The sequence below is a fragment of the Clarias gariepinus genome, chromosome 1 (assembly GCF_024256425.1).
Source record: "Clarias gariepinus isolate MV-2021 ecotype Netherlands chromosome 1, CGAR_prim_01v2, whole genome shotgun sequence".
Lineage (NCBI taxonomy): Eukaryota > Metazoa > Chordata > Actinopteri > Siluriformes > Clariidae > Clarias > Clarias gariepinus.
In genome coordinates, this window is record NC_071100.1 from 25,191,909 (window position 1) to 25,212,141 (window position 20,233).

At 36.2% G+C, this 20,233-nt stretch overlaps 2 protein-coding genes across 3 annotated transcripts; one reads left to right on the forward strand and one right to left on the reverse strand.

Annotated features, from left to right (window-relative positions):
• The first annotated feature begins 5,760 nt into the window (after nucleotides 1-5,760).
• epoa (erythropoietin a) lies at nucleotides 5,761-12,599 on the forward strand. 2 transcript variants are annotated; one of them, XM_053499471.1, is made up of 5 exons: nucleotides 5,761-5,888; nucleotides 9,039-9,169; nucleotides 9,922-10,008; nucleotides 10,134-10,298; nucleotides 10,892-12,599. In XM_053499471.1, the coding sequence occupies exons 1-5, from the start codon at nucleotides 5,810-5,812 to the stop codon at nucleotides 11,036-11,038; spliced, it is 609 nt and encodes a 202-aa protein (XP_053355446.1). In that variant the 5' UTR covers nucleotides 5,761-5,809; the 3' UTR covers nucleotides 11,039-12,599. The 2 variants fall into 2 exon arrangements, with proteins under 2 accessions (XP_053355446.1, XP_053355454.1); XM_053499479.1 differs by lacking the exon at nucleotides 5,761-5,888 and adding an exon at nucleotides 6,142-6,274.
• Nucleotides 12,600-14,461: 1,862 nt separating this feature from the next.
• Nucleotides 14,462-16,225, reverse strand: pop7 (POP7 homolog, ribonuclease P/MRP subunit). The gene is made up of 2 exons (XM_053500063.1): nucleotides 16,163-16,225; nucleotides 14,462-15,522 (listed from the first exon to the last, which is right to left on the reverse strand). Exon 2 carries the CDS (start codon nucleotides 15,497-15,499, stop codon nucleotides 15,044-15,046), a length of 456 nt encoding a protein of 151 aa, XP_053356038.1. The 5' UTR covers nucleotides 15,500-15,522; nucleotides 16,163-16,225; the 3' UTR covers nucleotides 14,462-15,043.
• Between the last annotated feature and the right edge of the window lie 4,008 nt (nucleotides 16,226-20,233).

A 20,233-nucleotide genomic window follows, 5' to 3' on the forward strand; every position in this document is an offset into this window, starting at 1 on the left:
TGTGGAGTATATTTAGTAACACTCTGATCACTGGGAGTGCTTCCGTTGTTAGTGTTGACTCATGCACTTTACTTTCAACTTGCTTTAATGGTGATATTAACCTTACTAAATGCTGATGCACTCATTTTATATAATATTTAATTTATAAAATAAATGGCAATGTAGGAAGTAAAGTGCTGATTATATGAGTAAATAGGAGTTTTTATTCTATTTTACTCATAACACATCTTCAAAGTTAATGAAAACTGAAATAGAATTTAGATAATGACTATAGGGTGACACTTATAAATGTACGACTGGAATAAACTGAAATTGTGTATCACCTATGAGCTGAAAACATTCTGTACAATTTTGGCAAAGTAGATGGTAATTTTAGTTTTTAACTTTGTTCTCTCTGATGTGTTCTTTTTAAGTGTTGTCTAAGTATTTTTGGTATGCGTTTGTTTTCTATTTCTTTAGGCATTGTGCCAACCAGTTGGACATCCTTTTCAAGAACAGTAGAATTTTTTTTACACCCTTCATAAAATTTCATTTTTAATTTATTTATTTAATTTACACTTATCAGCCATGTCAGTAGATACAACTGGTTAACTGCACTTTAATGGAAATATCTAATCAGACAATCGCATGGCAGCACCGCAGTGTAGTAGGCATTGTAGATATGGTCCAGACGACTTGCTGATGTTCAAACTGAGCATCAGAATGTTAAAGGACAATTATTTAACTGACTTTGAACATGGCATGGTTGCTGGTGCCAGACAGGCTGGTCTGACTATCGTCGATGCCAGAGGTCAGAGGAGAATGGCCAGACTGAATCAAGCTGATAGAAAGGCCACGGCACCTTAAATAAGATCTCTTTATAATCGAGGTATACTAACGATTATCTCTGAACACAAAACATGTAAATCTTTAAAACAGATGTGCTACAGCTGCAGAATGTCAGGTGCCATGTCAGGTGCCACTCCTGTCAGCTCAGAACAAGAAACAGAGTCTACAATTCGCATGGGCTCTCCAAAATTCTACAATAAAATATTGGAAAAACATTGAAAAACATGTTGGTATGAGTCTCTCCTTCTGCTGCAACTCAGACTGGTTTCTTTTGAACAGAACAGTGAGTACACTGTACTCAAATGGGCTTCACAGTCACCAGGTCTCAATCCAGTAAAAAACCTTTGAGATGTGGTGGAACAGAAGATTAACATCATGGATGTGCAGCTGACAAATCTGCAGCAACTGTGTGATGCTGTCAGGTCAATATGGGCCAAAATCCACAAGAAATGTCTCCAGCCCCTTATTGTATCTATACCGCAAAGAATTAAGGCAGTTCTGGAGGCAAAAATGGGTCCAACCTAATACTAGATTGGAAGTATCCTGCAGGGCCAGTGTTTGGGACAGTTTGAAATTCATCAGCTCTTAAACACATTAATTAAACCTGGCCATAAACAGATTAGTTGAATCAGCCTTGTTTAAGCCGAAAAATCATCAAACACTCCAAAAGTCTAAATTACAGCAAATGCTTAAATTAAAGGCCTCTAATTGCCCTTTCTGGACATCCCTGACTTGGAAACAATATAACTTCCGTTCAGGCCCCCATAGTGACTCCTATCTCCCTGTCCCCTATTCTTTTATATGGATTTCCTGTCTTAGTCGCGCCAGTGGACATGCGACAGAGTTCTATTTGGCTCTTTTCCCATTCAAGAGGCAACACAGGATGAATAGCCGAGCACTGTTTACTAGGCAAACGTTCCTCACATTCTCTCTCTTGAACGCTTTGTGGCTTTGCATCAGGGACTCCTTGCTGCCTTTGTTTATTATCAGATAGGGCTGGGGTGGCCTTGGGTCTTACTCCCACACATGCCTCCTTTCTTTTATAATCGTAGTGATTTCAGTGACAGTGAGCAAGCTGTGGAGTCACCATGCCGGGACGCCCCATCCCCCTTCCCTCCCCCCAGCTTCAGACACATGTTTTACAGCACGTACCTTGTGGTGCTCTCTGCTCTCAGTTTGGCTCAGATGTAATCTAACTGGAGTTTGATCAAAAGGACAACAACTCAAAGTAGGATACACAGAGAACCATGCTAAGGTGAGTGACTAGAGACAATTTGCTGTCTAAATAAGAAAGTTACAAACAAAAGCAAGCAAATTACAAACATGAAAAAACAGGACAGTGTCCCAGTATCATACTGCCTTTAAATTACTGGAAGTACTATTTATATTACCAAGACTATAATGCACAAGACTTTAAGCTTTTAGATTAAGGCATCAGTAATATCACAATAGAGGAACAAAAGTCTTCCTCTGGAAAATTTATACAACAAGGGGCCACCATAAGGCTTTATTTACACAAAGCTACATAGATTTTCATACATTGCTTTAAAAATTTTAAGTTATAATTTTTTTTATATATTAATACTAATATTTTGTATGACATGTTAAACCACAAATACTCAACAGAAAAGGTTTGCTCGTCAACATTGTCTTGTGCTCTTTTGGGCTCCTTATATTTTTCTGAAATGCATTTATCCCTTGATTGACAAAAGTTTAATTAGCCCATTATGTTCAATCTTAGGCCTTGCCTAACCTGATGAAAGTGGATCAGACTTAATCTATATTACAAAAAGTGCCATGAGTTAAATTTTTCTCAGCACTTATCTTTGCATTCCACATTTTCATGTGCTTATATTGTATAATGCTTCTGTCTGTTTTCACACCTCACACTGAACATTTTTGTATTACATATCTTATGTAATATAAAAATACCATAAGTTTCAATATAATCCAATATAATAATAAATATAATAATCTTTTTGCCAAGTACTAAAGTGGTGCTTCTGCATTAGTCATGCTTGCTCTCCAGACCAAATAGACCTGGTAGTCAGCTGTAGATACCATCATCACCTCCTTTAAAAGTTCCGTCTCACAGGAGACCACGTGCATCTCTTATATTATTAATAAGGGGATTTTTAAGCCCTTAAACTTTAGGTTTAACATCATTAACTACAATCAACTATAACCTACATAATAAAATAGTCACAGTTAATTAATAATAAACAAATAGAATTATCAGACAGGGAAAGTAACAAATTACATTTTCTCGCGTTACTGTAACTGAGTAGTTTTTTGTGTACTTCTACTTTTTAAAGTAGTTTTTAAAATCTGAAATTTTACTTTTACTCAAGTATGTTTTGTTTAAAGTATTGTACTTCATTACATTTTAAATGATATTTGCTACTGAGTAAAAAAAATTAGTGAATAAAAATTCACTAAAAAAATTGGGAAAAAAAAAGAAAAACTTGCACCCCAGAAACCACTGCACTGATTGATTGATGAGCGGGGAGAACAAACATCGCTAAATTCACAAGAACGATGGAAACGAACAAAATGCAGACCCAGCTGAAAGCGAAATGCCATCAAATTCTTATGAAGCAAACCTCTGGCCATATTCAAGTGACCACTTTGATTTCAAGCATAAAAAAGACAACAGCTTTATTATGTAAAGGTGTTCCTTCAATTAAAAACAATCTTTTATTGGCTCCCAGCTCTTGGCAATCTAACTTATTTTGTACATAAGGTTGTATCTGATGACTTTTGTTGTCATCTGATGTGTGACTTGTGCACAAATTCTGAAGTGTTGACTAAATTACTAGGCTGTGTTGCAGGAATATAAGGGTTTAGTTTGAGATTTATATCTGCTTGTCTTTTTTGAACTACACTACAATCAATAGAATGAGTAAAATTTTATTTAAGCTACTTTTTACTTTTACTTGAGTAGATTTTTATAATGGAAACTTTACTTGTACTTCAGTAAAATTCACTGAAGTAAGAGTACTTTTACCTGAGTACAAAATTTTTTAACACAAAAAAAAAATAGTTAACACATATGTATAAATATGAGTAAATGATGAGCTGTGGTTGGAGAGAGGAGGATTTGCCCTGCTGTAATCTACACTGCATAGACCTGACCTCAGACTGCACACAGAGGATTTCCCTGAGGTTATCCATGCTATGTGAGGCTGATAGAAATTTTTTCCTTAGCCTGTCAAAAATGCTTGCCACAAACCAGACATTGTTAGCACGCAAGCTTAAACACACAGAAAGAGAGAGAGTGGGAGAGAGAGAGACACACACACACACTCACACACACACACATTTTGCTCTCATAGAGTTATTATTGTGAGAATTATGCTGCCCTGTGGCTAGGGGAGGTGCAGTAGACAAGCAACAAAGATGTATGGCAAATAATTCTAACAAATTTGAGATGTAGTTTGAAACTCACCTGCAACAGTTGAACAAAGCTATGTCTAAACACAGAAAATAAAGGGTTAGACTGCATATTGCATGTTGTTCACTCTTAGATGTCTACTTCAAAGGATAGTTTGGATTTCGGAAGTTTGTTTTAAGTCAAATTTGAGGTTCATGTAAGTACATTACAATAGCCCTTGGTCATTTTAAATATTCCTGCTCTACAAACCGGCTGTGAAGTTTGTCACCCGGAACGTGAGTAAAATGTAAGTAATCAGGGTCAAATTCCACAACCCTCATTCCATTCAAAATTGCATTCCAAAGTTCAGGTGAGACTCTTCTGTAGTCTTGAGCTAAATGAAGTTGGTACCTTTCAAAGTCACTTTGTAATTAGTTCAAATTGAAACCATAAAATACAGCTAGTTCTGAGGAAAAAAAAGAGTTAAATTTGTACTAAATACATAGTACCATATGGTACCTTATGTATTAAGTATGATTATGTCATTATTAATGTTGTCATGCGTCAGCAGAATCTTTAGTCATGGGACATTGCTTCCAGTCTCCTGTCAAATTAGAAAATACAAATAAATTCCCTACCTGTTCAGCAATAAAAACCTAAAACATTTTTTCTTTTATAGTAGAATATTAGATCATGCTCTAATCTAAATAATCCCACTCTCTTGATCCTATTTGTTTTTGCTATCTCTCTTTTATTGGCTCCCAGATCTTGGCAATCTAACTTATTTGGTACATAAGGTTGGATCTGATGACTTTTGTTGTCATCTGATGTGTGACTTGTGCACAAATTCTAAAGTAATTACTAGGCTGTGTTGCAGGGTTATAAGGGTGACTCAGCAGCTGATTCTTTCTGCTCATTGTCACCCCACCCACCTCCCCCCAGCTCAGAAATCTATTTTTTATTATAATATGCTCAAGTCATATTCTAATTTATCCAAGCATTTTTTTTCCATGTCTAATTATGCCACATTTATTTTACTATGACTTGTTCTAAAGACATTTCTCTTCCTAGGATTTGCATTATCCCTTTTTTTCCCTGACACTAACCCGCACTTTACTTCTCATCATGCGCACACTTAATGGATCTCTCTCTTGCACTCCCTCCTCCATGTGTTAAATGGCTCTCTGAATTGCAGTCTGAATAATTGACGTAGTGAGGAACCGCATCCATCAGCCATGTTTATTTTTCTTCCTCCGATCAAGCGAGATAGATGTTTGATTACTGTTATTAGGCCAATTTGTTTGTACTGTAGTGTCATCCTTCATATGGAATTCAGCCAAGAGGAAAATACATAATCAGAGGATAAATTGGTTGAAGAGGAAACATTTTTAAGATTATTTAGGCTACCTCTTTGGACTACTGCGTAAAAGTACACGCTATGTGAGAAGAATGAAAGAAAAACATTCTTTCCAAACAGGAAGTAGGCTAGTTCAAAAACCCTTTCCCACCAATTGCATAGTCATAGTGAGAAAAAAAGTCAAACGGGTGCCACAGGATAAGTGTGAACTCAATGACAGTGCCGTAAAGCGCCTCACTTGCAACCCATGGATGGCCAATAAACTGGACTACAGGCAATGCGACAAGGATCCTGCAAAAGATTATGCAATTTCTTATATGGAGATGCCCAGTAAGTAAATCAAACCAGCAGTGTGCATTTTTGGCATAGCCGCCTGACCTGTGGGTGTCTTTATCAGTTGCTAGAGGTGAAGGTCAGTGACTGCAATCACTCTGGCTGCAAGTAGAGTGATGTAGAGGCAGCAGATCAGATCAGTACTTCTGTGTTCTTTCCACTCTCTCTCTCTCTCTTTCTCTCTCTCTCTCTCTATTTCTCTTTCGCACTCGCGATCTTGCTCTTGCTCTTCATTTCTGCCACAGAGCTTGCAGTTTCATGGGACATGATTCTTTCCCCAAGCAGTTAACATCAGCAATTTATTATTTGACAACTTGATTTTTTTTTTTTTCGTCATGTGGTTAAAAAATGCTGGGGTGCTTCACGAATGATTTACTGCTCAGGTAAGACTACTGTACTTTGTAGACAGCATCCCACCGATCAATTTCAACTTCTGCTGATCTCTTGTTAGTGAAGGTGATATCTAGAGTGATAGGATCATTTTCCCTGAACTTGTAGCATGCATCTTAAAAGTTGGCACAATTTATGAAAGTACAATTTTAGTTTCCTTCACTAACTGCTTAAATGTACATTTTTCACACTGACCACTTAATAAAGGAGAATTAAGTAGTTATCTTTGCTTGTTTAAAACCATTATCTAAGATTATGTACGCACAGAAATTGACATGTGTAGCCCACCTGTAGCTTTTTCTATGTATTATAATTATTTAGCAATCATTCATTCAGTCAGTCATTATATGCTGAACTTAATTATTCATAGCATTATTAGCCAGTGTCATTGATTTCTTTATGTTTTCTATTTTAATTTCTTCTAAGGTGTCAAATAGTTTTTTGTTATTTTAAATACTTTTATCATAGTATTAATAATCTAAAATAACAACATCTCTGTTCTAATGAAACACTTAATTTAAAAAGTTTTCTTGCTTCAAAAATTAATAAAATAGTTCAGGTTGTAAAGGGTTACTGTAGATCCAGAGCACAGCAGAGTTCACAGTCTGAATTTCACAAGCATGGCTTCACAATATTTAAGCCAGATTTACTATTGGTGGTTGCTAGGAGCAGGTTGCTGATTCAGTAAAAATCCTGCATAGGGAGTGATTGTGCAGGATCTGGGTCCAGTGCATGGCTTTTTTTTTATAACAATACCAAGGCATTCTTTTTCTATTAACAACCTCTTTAACAAATTGTTTGTAGATAATTTAATTGGTCTAAAACTAAAAGGTTTACATTTTTTAAGGATGTCTCTTTAAATGGCAACCTCTGGTTAAGGGAATCACCTGTCTTGCCTTTTTCTTGCTCACTCATACAACTGACTAAATAGAAAGAACAATAATAGAAGCAGTAATCTTATCTTTATTGTTAAACCATGGGATCAACAAACCATGTGTAGAGTGTCTGCTCAAATTTAGGACCGCAGCCAATGTTAAAGGTAACAGAGACTGTGCCAGCAGTGAATGTCAGCCTAGTGTAAAGTTTCTGCCTAGGATGTGTGAAATCTGGATTGCTGACAAATTCTAACACTTGTGGTTTGAAGGTCTTGCTAGGGCACATTTCATTTATTACGATTGAAATGATAAAAGTTGGCAAACAAATGTATCATACAATGAACAATGTGAACAGCCTGTAAATATATAAGAACCTTTTTATGCATAACTTATGCAATGTATGCAACCTTAGAGCAAATATAATAACCTCGTATTGGGAGTCACAAAAAGTCCACTTTGCATTTATAGTGAAGGAGTTCCTACTATTTCTCAATCATGACCTGAAGCTCAGCATTTCTAGTTAACATAGTCACAGTCTGAATTTAGTATTTAAGCAGAATAAGCTATTGGTGGTTGCTAGAAGGGGGTTGCGATTAAGTTTTGAGTTAAATTTTTTTACATATTTACACATTATAAATATTTAAAGCATTCTTATTCAAATAACACAAATTAATGTCATGTTTAACATTAGTCTACAAATATCTGGCATTTTGCTCGGGAAGGAAGTGCAGTCTCTTGTACTAGCTTTGTTGCTGATGAACCCTGATGCACCCTGCTGTCAACAGGACACATTAAATGCATCTCGCCGGTATATCTGCGTCATCACCCAGTTCTTGCTGAAAGAGCAAATTTAGAATGCTACCTCACAGAGCAAGCGTTCCCATGACTCAGCTGAGAGCTTGTGTTTAATGACAGGGGTTCAGCAAATCTTGATAACAAAAGGAAATTTTTTTTTTATTTTGTCATAATGATTCATTGGCTGACATTCAGTCAGCACATTTAACTAGTGACTTTTTAAGGATGTAGAAAATTTTGTCCCTTTGCAGTAAAATGTCTTGATTTTAATTATTTAGAAATATCAACAAGCTAGTCAGAATGTATTACGATATAATTATAATAATAATTTAGATTTTTGATTGCATATGTTACATTACAACAGCTGACCAGAGAAATCCAGACAAGCCTTATAGAAAAACTTTTATGGCAAAAAAAGGGATTGCTACAGGATTTACCGCACATTTCAATGAGACTTACAAACTTAAGTTAACATTCATTACTGAATGTTAAGGTCACTGAGGGGCATATAAGACCATTTTTGCAAATTTTTGTTTTCTGCTTGAAGAGACTGTAAGTCATGAAGAAACTGATGTAGTTACAGATACATCAAAGGTAATAGACTTGGAATAAATATGAAACAGATTTTTTTTTTTTTTTACAGAATACTACAAACAGTATCTATAGTTTGTTAATATCAATTGTAATATAAGTCCATTTTCATGTGTGGAATTTTTTACATTTTGTAAAAATATATATGTTTTTTTCTTAAGAATACTCTGTGCTGCACAATAACTCCCTCTTGTGGTTACTTTCATTTTGTTTTAATTAACGTTCAAACTATGCCAGTGGTTCTCAATCATAATTCTCAACCATAATCCTGGAGAAAGCGGTGTCATGTTCAGGGCAGTGGTCCTCCAAGACTGGAGTTGAGAATCGCTAAACTATGCTATCTGTGCTTAGCATTGCTGTACTGTTAGTCCCCATAGGAACTTTGCTCTGGTTGGTAGTCTGGTTAAGGACATCCTCTAATTATTAATTAATATTTGCAATTCACCAATATCTTTAACAGACTCAAATAAACAGCTTTTGATTTTGTGTGCTGCAGGACTCTTTGCCTTGTTGCTGATCATACTGGAGTGGATTCGGCCTGGCCTGCCCTCCCCTTTGCGGCCCATCTGTGATCTGCGTGTTCTCAACCACTTCATTAAAGAGGCACGAGATGCTGAGGCTGCTATGGTATGACACATATATATATTGTACTTCCCACTAATTTGTTTGGTGTAGTCATGTAAGGTACCAGTGAATTGGTAAAGTGATCCTACCAGTGCCATGCACTATGCAGCATTAGACTATTTAACAGTGAAAAACATATTACCATGTCATTGTCCCTGCAGTTTTACTATACAAATAACATCTGGATAGTGCCGATAAATTGTTGGTTACTAGATTTCGTATAGGGATGTGACAAACTGTAGTGAGTAATCTCCCCCTTGCAAAGGGACTTATCTGATAATAGGCTCAAATAATCCATAAGCAAATTAAAATTTTATTTGTCACATACACAGTCATACACAGTACGATATGCAGTGAAATGCTTATAAGACCGCTTGTGACCTTATAAATAAAAGCGTATTAATAAGAAATAAATCTGAATAAAAAAGAAATACAATAGAAAATAAATGTAGCTAATTTATAAAATATAAAATTAAAATATTCTATACAAATAAAAATATTCTGTACAATATATAAAAATAAAGAAAATATAGAACATTTTGTGTAACTAATGAAAAATCACTGGGGTGGTTTAGGGGGATAGGTTGCCACCATAAAAGTTATATCAAAGAATCAGAATATGAATCCTTCATCTTTGGGCAACACAAAGCTTATCTTTATATCGTGTAACCGGGTATTTGCATAGTAGAAAGTAATGTTTTAGATGACAGGTGGACTGTGTTTGCTAACATTATCACCTTATCTTGACATCCTAGAGGCTTTGTAAAGAGGAATGCAGTATGGCTGTGCCTCTCACAGTTCCTCTAACCACAGTGGACTTTGATGTGTGGGAAAAGAAAAATGTAAGTAGTCTCCTCTTTATTTCTGTTTACTGTTTGTAGACAGCAAAATCTGTATCTGTTCATTTTATTATTCAGTCATAACCTCAGAATTAGTCTTATAAGTAAGTGAAACTCTGCTCTTTCAGACAGAGGAGCAGGCTCAAGAAGTCCAAACCGGACTATGGCTGTTAAATGTCGCCATCAGCTCATTACGTGCATCTGTCACCAACTCGGCACTTCACTCCCACATAGATGCCTGCGTCAGAAACATCGCCAGCCTCAAGCAGGTGCTACGCAGCCTTAGTATACAGGTGAGTCACGTAGTCATGAGAGATGAGTCACGGGGTTATGCAGTGCATTCAGTTCACAAAGGAGTTAACACAACGGCCGGTCTGTTTCTGTGCAAGCTGATACATGGAAGAGGGCTGAGTGATAACTCTGCTAATAAGAGGGAATCCAGAAATAGTCTGGGGCGAAACAGGTTTGTGTGCGTGAGCATGTGTGGGAGAGAGTGAGGACAAGCGTGCTGGATCCCACCATATCAACCACTTTGAGACACTGATATGTATGTTTGTGGAAGACACACAGATTCAATGAATTCCTGGAAAAAACAGATTAGATCAGTGTATTCAGAGAATGGTGGGAGCCAGCCCAGCTCTGCAGTTATTCATTTCCTAAAACAAACAGCTGAGCGTAACCTTTTTCTATGTATCATACAAATCTAGATAAGATCTGCAATTTGACTTAAGGAACCTAGCAGTACGTTTATTTCATTTGAATTAAATAAAATGCATGGTCACATGATCATGTTCATTCTTTAGGAGTGTAGAGGACATTTAATTTGATCAGTTTTATTCATCTCTCTCTCTCTCTCTCTCTCTTTCTCTCTTTTTCTACTACACAGGATTATGCGCTAACAGGTGGTGGGACAGAAGAGACATGGAAAGTGTCTTCAGCCCCAGAGCTCTTCCAGGTCCATATTAACTTTCTGCGTGGGAAAGTGCGCCTTTTGCTCGCCAACGCACCTGTCTGCCAGCAAAATATTAGATGATTGGAGGATGGACAGGTCAGAAACCCAACCAATTGGAGTAGACCATATTATAAGGCAGGACACTGCACCCTGGACCCTAATGAAGTACTAAGCTGTCAAGGGCATCATGCTCGCCTGCATGTTGGAAATTGGAGCACTTTCTCACCATGAATGAAAAGTGGAGCAAAATATTTATCTCCAAGGACACTAGATGGCCTTAGAATGTAGTTTTCTTCACTGGTGCCCTGACCAAAGCTGCATAATTATCTCTATGTGATGCAGCCTGTCACTCCTTTCTCCCTATTTGACTGACATTTGTTATATTGCGAGATGCATCTGCATCAAGCCTAATCTGATACCACTTTTAATAATTTTTTACAAAGTATTTGTATTGATTTTATGATGCTTAATATTTATATAGATTTCTACAAGCTGGATTATGGGTCATGCTATACATTTTGAGTATGAGGAAGCTGCTTGCTTTCTGTGTTAGCCTTTAACACCTGTAAAAATTGACCTGCTGCTTAGTCATATTTATCATTTTCAGTAATGCACTGATTTTATACTGATTGTATGTGTGTCTATGTGTGTGTCTATGTGTGTGTGTGTGTGTGTGAGAGAGAGAGAGAGAGAGAGAGAGAGAGAGAGAGAGAGAAAGAGAAAGAAATACAGAGAGAATAAGTATTTAGAAAAACGTGTGTGTGAGGGCAGCACGGTGGCATTGTGGTTAGCACTGTGGCCTCGCACGCCCAGAGTTGAGGGTTTGAGTTTTGCCTTCAGGTCGGTGTGTGTGGAGATTGCGTGTTCTACCTGTGCTTGATGGGTTTCCTCTGGGTTGACATGCAGTGTAGGCTAATTGGCGATTCCAAATTGCCCCTAGTGTTTGCACGAGTGTGTGTGCTTGTGCCCTGCGATGAACTGGCACCCTGTTTAGGGCGCCCTGCGTGCCCTGGGATAGACTCCAAGCCGTCTGCGACCCTGTATAGGATAAGCCTTATGGAGAATTAGTGAAAGTGTGTTTGTCTGAGAGAGAATGAGAGAGAGTAGGTGATATCAGTGGACAGAGTGTTTACAGGTCACTTCTGGTGAGAGGAAGAGAGACCAAATAGTTACGCTTTTGGGGGGAAACTGGTGGGTTATGTGAGGGCTGATGAGACTGTGTGTTGATTATAAGCGTCACTGGATTCAAGTGCAAACGCACAGCACTGCACAGAGAATGGCCAGGAAAAATATCCTGTTTCTGCCAGGAAAAATATTGATTGGTTTGCATGAAGAACATCCTGCCTGGCTCCTGCTCAGTTCACATTCTGATGTAATTGCCTGGGAAATGTCTGGGTAGTTGTTTCTAATGTTTCTCTTTGTGTTCCAGACTCGGATGGGTCATTCTTGTTTGTCATCTCTATCTTTTTTTTTTTTTTCACAATGTTTTCGCTGTGTGGTTCGTTTTTGATGTTTGTGAATCAGTGCGTGAATGTAAAGAAGGAAGTTTGTAATACTACTTTCCTGTTTGTTACTGTTGTTTGCTTCTTTTACCAGTTGTCCAATTTGGTTAATAAAATGCAAAATATTATTGAAAAGTAGTTGAAGGAAATCAAGGAAACAACATGTGGCCTGCTTGATTGTCTCTGTTTATGAATGCATTTCTTGCTTCCGTTAGGGCTATCTGACTTAGGGATACTAAAGTCAAGCACGGGATACTATCTATTTACAAACTAGATAAACAAATCAAATGTGCTATATATTTCAGGGTAAAGTTTTTTTTTTACTAATTCTAATATAGACACTTATAAATGGTACAAATGTCATCTGTATAGTATTACATCAACAGAAACATTGTAATCATACTGTGTAAATCTTTAAAAATTCTTGAACTATACTACAGTTTCACAACAGGTTAACATCAAATATTTAAGTTATACATGTTGCCATAAATATTTTAAATATAAAATTCTACAGAATATCTTATATCATACACTGCATGGCCAAAAAAAGTCACACACTCTAATATTTCAATGAACATCCTTTAACTTTAATTACAACACGCATTTGCCATGACATCATTCCGATAGGCCTATGCAACGTCACAACAGTTATTTTCATCCAGATTCACAATAATTTCTCTCCAAGCTCTTGTATCAATGATGGGAGAGTCAGGACACTGCTTAAAGTTTACTCCAGCACATTCCAAAGATTCTCAATGGGATTAATGTCCGGACTCTGTGGTCGCCAATCCATATGTGAAAATAAGGTCTCATGCTCCCTGAACCAGTCTTTGACAATTTGAGCCTGATGAATCCTTTACTGACCAGTGATTTTCTTAAGGGTACACAGCAGTTTAGTCTTAATCCCTTACGTTCTCTTCACATGGTGCATGTGGAAATGCTCTTTGTTGCACTAGTAAACATAGCCAAAAGTTCTATTGATTTTTCTGCATTTTGTTTTGTTTCTTTTTTTAATGATTTGACTAGTGTTTAAGTGATTTCAGATCATGATAATTAAACCAAAAAAAAAACTTGAAGATGAAGCCATATCACCATCCTTCCAGGTTTTCATAATGCAATTTGCAGTTCATTACCCATTTTTAGTAGTTTTAGCAAATTCTTCTTATTTTTATTTTGTTGCAGCTCAGTAATGAGACACTCTGAAACAAGAGTAACATATTTGTTACAATCACAGAATATATTCAATGACAGCGTTAAGAAATGAGAAGCTGCTCACTGCACCAGTTAAGGTCAAATAACTTGCTGTCAGCTGAAACATTAATAATCCAGTGCAAATCTCTTAACTATTTGTGTAATTAAATTCAAATGGTGACTTTTATTTGGCCAGGCAGTGTATATCTTAATTTCTCATTAAAGACTACAAAATACAAATTTAAAAAAAAAAGTAAGGCCTTTAGTCTTGAAGTTCTAAAAGGTTTTTGATTAAAACAATAGTAAATAACATAACATAAATAGTGAATTGTGTTTATAAAATAGAAGTAAATAGTATACATAACAGTTTGTTCCATCCGAGTAATCTGATTAAACAAGAGGAATTCCAACTGTTGATACACAATAACAGCACTGGGATGTTTATCACTCTGCACCACCGGTGTTCTGATAACTGTTAATTACACTAACTGACGGTTGCAGCATGGGTGACAGTAGGTCTGTGAAGTCAGCAGTAATGAAGAGAGAGCAGCTGCCTGCCGAAACCCACATTCAAAACAAGTCACAGGCCAATATTAAAAACAACTTTTTATAAACCTGCTAACGGAAGGTTAACACCAGTTTGTCACCTGAGTAATATGAAGCATCTTTATCCAAACAAATAATGATGTCCATGCTAAAGCTTGTTAAGATTCATGTCACACAGATTACAAATATATTTGTTAAAATATATATATATTAATTATTATTTTTTGTTATATATAAATTCACAAAGAGCCATAAAATAAGAGGAAACTGTACGAGTACATAATACAATACTCCTTTATTTACATGTTGTTGGTCTCTCAGTGGCTCAAGCTTGGCACAGGTTTTACACCGATAACTGTACAAAAGAAAAGATTCACTAAAAAATATAACATGACAAATTAAATAATATTTCTCACTTCAAAACAATGCACCAGCACTATTTTCTAATTTGAACCTTTCATATTTAACTATTTTATATTTTAACCTTCTGTACTACAGACACAGGATTCAACGAGGAAGGTCACAGTTTTTCTCCCTTGTAATTCATCCCACCTCTTGTCAGTGAACTGGTAGATCTTGAAAAAGCTGCCCAACTTAATGTATATTTCTAAATGCCAGCCCATACAGAAATATAATTTTATAATATGCAGTTTTCTTTCCTAAATGTCTCCATCAGTGTTTGTAATTTATTGTAACAAAGTTTTTTTTAGTGCATTAACAAAGAAAAAGCCATTTAGTCTGTTACAACTAAAAGCACACACAAACTGGTATTTTTTTTTTATTGTGTTTTAAATATGGAAATAAAATTACTGGTCTAACTTCTTAAACCTCAGAGTGGTATCTGTCTTTAAGCACTGGGGTAGAACACTTTAATGTGGATGGCAGAGTTGTTGCGTGTGCGTGTTAGTGGCTCTCCAGCTTCATCCGGATCCTCTGGTTCCAGATCATCTATCAGCTCTACGGTAGAGGTGTTGGCAGCAAGTTGAAGTGCCCCCTGACTGAACGCCTGCAGCTGCAGAGCAATGTTAATGGCCCGATTAATAGCAAGTCCGAGGCCATGAATGCAGATCTCCCTGTGACCTGCGCCGCCGTCCAGGAGCTTCTGACACCTGGCCAGCTGGGCCTTAAAGTCAGTCTTCATGTTGATGTAGACATCATTGCGCCGCTTTGGTAGCTTCCTGGGCAGCCGCTTGCGGAGAGTGTATTCCACTGGGTCCATTTCTGTTGCTGGCCCCCCCGAGGGCGGAAATCCCAGGGACTTTTGGGACATGGAGGCCGAGACCTGACTTCGAGGGTCTGCCATCTCACAGCTTCCAAGAAATAAAGCTAACGAAAAGCAGACATGTTAAAGAACTGAATGAATGATAGGGACAACACAGGTTATTCAGATGCAATACACATTCAGTTTGATCAATATCAACTTTATATTTTCGAAAACACTACAATACTTGTATGTTTCAAGAATGCATTAGGTATTGTTAGTCTCTTGTTTTCATGATTACGTTTCAAAACAATTAAGTGGGTTTGACCTTTGACTTCTTTTTTTTAACACAGCGATCTGATTCTTCCATGCTCACGTGATCATGGGTGACAATGAGAATCCTTAAAAGGACTAAAACCTCCAAACAAAAACAAATGTTATCAGCGACTTAATTGGCTTGCCCACAGCTTAATACGATTTTATCTATCAAGTTCTGCATTTCGTCCAGATTATTTGTACAAGTAATGAATTAAAAATATATCGAGTGCTGCACCTTTAAACACGAGCCAATTAATATTATATAAGCAAATACTACACAGAAGGCTTCTGAATGTACGAATTGCATGCAGAAACCTTCAGTGTAGTTTTTGCTTATGGTGAAAAAAATGATGGTGTATAATAGTACACCAGGCGTTTTAATCACTGTCCTGTGCCATCGTAACTATTTTTCTCAGACATAACAGCATGCTATTTTAACAGATATACCTGCTTCGCTGTTGGAGCTCGTCACCGCGCCACACTGCGGAAAATCCCGGAAGTGATAAGGACTTACACCGGAAGTTCTCACTAACATACTTATAATTGATAGTATGCCAAACATTACACCATTAGTGATGTCGATATTTTTATAAACAATATTTGTATGTAACCCCTTTTAATTTAGATGTGAAAAAAAAAAGGAGTTGACTCTCGAAATACTTTACACCAAGGTCCACTCTGCCATCTGCCGGACGCTTAGCGTTTTAATTATTTTACATTTATTTACATCAAATTAAACTTGATTTAAAAAAAATGGGTTGTATTTAAATAATAAAACCATTGTTACGTTTTTAGATTTTTACGTGTCGACCCATAATTTAATAATAAAGTCAAAGCAACACACACACAAACAAAAGCACCAGCACTACTTTATATTTTAACCTCCAGGTTGTGTGAGAACTCCAGACAGGATTCACGGACAAAGGTCACAGTTCTTCCCCGGAAATTAAATGAATTATAAGGTAATTCATCTAATTCCTTGTCAGTGAACTGGTAGATTTGAGAAGAGGTGCTTAGCAAAATGCATATAAGGTCTTGCTAAATCCCAGTTTAGACATAAATATTATTTTCATACATAATTAAGATATGTGGGAAAAATTTTTAATTGTGCTGTAAGGTACGTGACAAATAATTAAATCTTAATCTTAAAACCGATTCATTTTAAACCCAAAAGAACTCTTTAATAACAGCATATACCATGTAGCCTGAGCTGTCAATGCACATCATGGGCTAGGCTGCTAGGCTTTTACTTTCTGCAGTTTTCTTTCTGTAATATGATGATTTGTTATCAAATAGGCCAATAGAAACTGAAACATTTTTTCTCCAGAACAATATTATTCAATTGAAATTCTAAGACTATGCTTCTAGGAGTTTGCATGTTCTCACTGTGCTTGGTGTTTTCTCCACATACTCTGGTTTCCTCCCACAGTCCAAAGATATGCAGGTTAGGCTAATTGGCATTCCCGAATTGCCCATAGTGTGTGAATTGGTGTGAGTGTGTGTATGTGTGTGCCCTGCGATGGATTGGCACCCTGTCCAGGGTGAACCCTGCCTTCTGCCCTAAGCCTCCAGGTCCCTGCGACCATGAATACAGGATCAAACGGTATAGAAGATGAGAGAGTGAGTGAGTGAGTGAGTGAGTGACTATGATTCTATCTGCTACAGTTTGATTTTGACTTTCAATGAAAATGAATGATTAAATTCTGCTTTCGGATCCTTATGTGACAACTTTTTTTTTGCATATGGGGTAGGATGATGATGATTATGATGATTAACATGATGACATACAGAAGGACTACTTCAGGGCTCAGAGATAGAGCTAGATGTCCTGTTAACACATTAGTTTAAAATTTTGGAAATATTTTGTACACAATAGTTTTCTGTGTTTGTTTTACTTATTAATAATCAATGTATACTTATTTATAACTTAAGAACCAGTTATTTATAATCATCTGTAGTGAATAATAATTGTGCAAAACTGCCTTTTAAATCAATACATTGAATCAAAACTATCTCATAATTACACCCCAAGCATCTAAAAAGCTTCAGTCTTCAATGTGAGCCATGTGTTGTAAATCATCAGGCACCTCCTTACCTGTATCACTGACTTTGACACTTTGTACCTTCCAAGGTTTATTGACCCAGTGATTCCCAGAAGTTTTTTGGCCTCAGTTGTAGTTCCTGAATTGCAAAATATGGATACCTTAAACCCTGAATCCAACAGATTACCATGCTACTTAATAATTACTTAATAATTACGTTAATCTTATTTTCTAACGTATTTCTCTTATTACAGTATATTTTACTTTGTACAGCATATTTACTAGTTAATTTTATTTTTAAAGTATTTCTTTCATTTCTTATTTTCCTTTGTACAGCATATTTTACTAGTTAATTTTATTTTTTAAAGTATTTCTTTAATTCCTATCATTTCTTATGTATAAGCTTTTACTATTCTTTCCTTTAAGGTCACTGGCAGTCGTATAAGCATTTCACTGCATATCGTACTGTGTATGACTGTGTATATGACAAATAAAATTTGAATTTAAATTTACACACAAGTTCTTTTCCCATCTTTGTACCATGTAAGATATTAGAGAATTTTTCCAAATGTAAGCACTTAAAAAGCATAAACCTACCTTAAATAAATCACTGCTAGTTCTGACTAATGACTGACCTGATGACAGCTAGCTATTAAAAAAAAAAAAAAAAAAAAAAGGTTATGTCAAAGGATGTCAGCTTTGCATGTCATTTTTAACAGATTTAAAAATTACCATTTGTTCTTTCTTCAGCATACCACACGTCCATCCTAGTCCTCCTTGTTCTTTCTAGGAGGCAGGATATGATCGAGGTCAAGCTTAAGCCCTGTAGCCCTTAAAACCAACAATGTATCAAATAAAAATCACTGACACTTCATCTTTTTTATGGTTGCTTAATATATATTACAGTTTAAAATTAAGAGAAGTGCTTTTGGGATTCGTACGTGGGACGTTCTGAACGATAGTCCAATGCCTTAACCACTGAAATGTAATATCCTGAAATATGACATGGCCCATTGTATACTACATTTTGGATGGGAATAGTGTAGTAGTGTAGTAATTAGTGTGTAGTTAGTGTAGTAGTATTCATGATATACCATTTTAAACACATCCATTACTACTGCTGGCCTACTTTTTTTTATATTCTATTTAATTACAGAGAGTTTTGTATTTAATAGTGAAAATGTGGGTCCTCAATTTACCCCACAATCAAATATAATCAAGATTTAGCCTTTATTTGTCACATGTTCACTGCCTGGCTAAAAAAAAGTCACACGAAGATTTCATTCAATAAGCTTTGATTATAGCACACACTGTGGTGACCTGTTTATGTAAGAAAATGATTCATCATGCTTCCAGAACCACTCTTTCACAATTTGATTCCTGGAATGTGCCCATGCTATCATGAAAAAAAAAAACTCCATTGATGTAATACCCTGGTCATTCAGCACATTTAAGCCATCAACTGACTTTAATTTTTATTGCTGAGCCTCCACCTGACCAACTGAAGCAACCCCAGATCATAACACAGTGAGGCTTAAACAGTGGGCATTATGCATGATGGGGGCATCACTTTATGTGCTTCCCTTCTTACCCTGATGCACCCAGCACTCTGCAGTAAGGCCAGTCTGAACTCATCAGTCCAAAATCTCTATGCTCTAAAGAAAATTGAAGCATTTTTTTCTGATTATTGTCACTATCAAGTAATTTTCTTTTGCACGGCTGTTTTTTTCAATCCTGTGAGTTCTTGTCACATTGAAAAAATAGCTTTTTTTTTTTTTTTTTTTACTGTCAAATGATCTTTATTCATGATTTTTTTTTCTTTCCAGATTTCTTTGACAAAGTTAACAGTTCATCAATATACTTTTAGGTTTTGATAATGTGTTGAAAGCTTTTTAACCCCATTTCAGTAATTTCAAATCACCTTTGTTGGTTTCTCTATAATAATGCAGGGATTTTAATGCCAATAGTTGTTTGAGAGGCAAAAGAGGTCTTCGACTCTCGACTCTCCTGATACACTGAAAAGATCTGGATTGCTTATCACCACAACTTCCTCATGGAGGTGGTACAGTGGCAGAATAGAACTGTTGCCTTGCACCTCCAGGATCCGGATTCAAATTCAAATTTTATTTGTCACATACGCAGTCATACACAGTACGATATGCAGTAAAATGCTTATACGACCGCCAGTGACCTTAAAAGAGAATTAAAGCTTAAAATAAGCAATAAATATGAATAAAAGAAATAAGACAGAAATTTTAATTTAACTAGGAGAAAAATAGAAATATACTGTACATAATGATAGAAATAACAATCGAAATATACTGTACAATAAAACATTTTTAAAAAATTTAATTTGGTGAAAGAAAGATGGTGCATAAAAAGTAACTTATTAAGGTGCCTTATTAAAGTGTCTTTGTGCAATAGTCCAGAATGTAAACATAAACATGTAAGTGGAGATGTGTGTGAATGTGTCCAT

Bases quoted from the DNA above. Each gene is read 5' to 3' on its own strand.
- epoa (XM_053499471.1), top strand. From the start codon at position 5,810: ATGGCCAATAAACTGGACTACAGGCAATGCGACAAGGATCCTGCAAAA. The intron at 9,170-9,921 runs GTATGACACATA...TTGACATCCTAG, and splicing joins GAGATGCTGAGGCTGCTATG to AGGCTTTGTAAAGAGGAATG. The intron at 10,299-10,891 runs GTGAGTCACGTA...TCTACTACACAG, and splicing joins TACGCAGCCTTAGTATACAG to GATTATGCGCTAACAGGTGG.
- pop7 (XM_053500063.1), bottom strand. From the start codon at position 15,499: ATGGCAGACCCTCGAAGTCAGGTCTCGGCCTCCATGTCCCAAAAGTCC.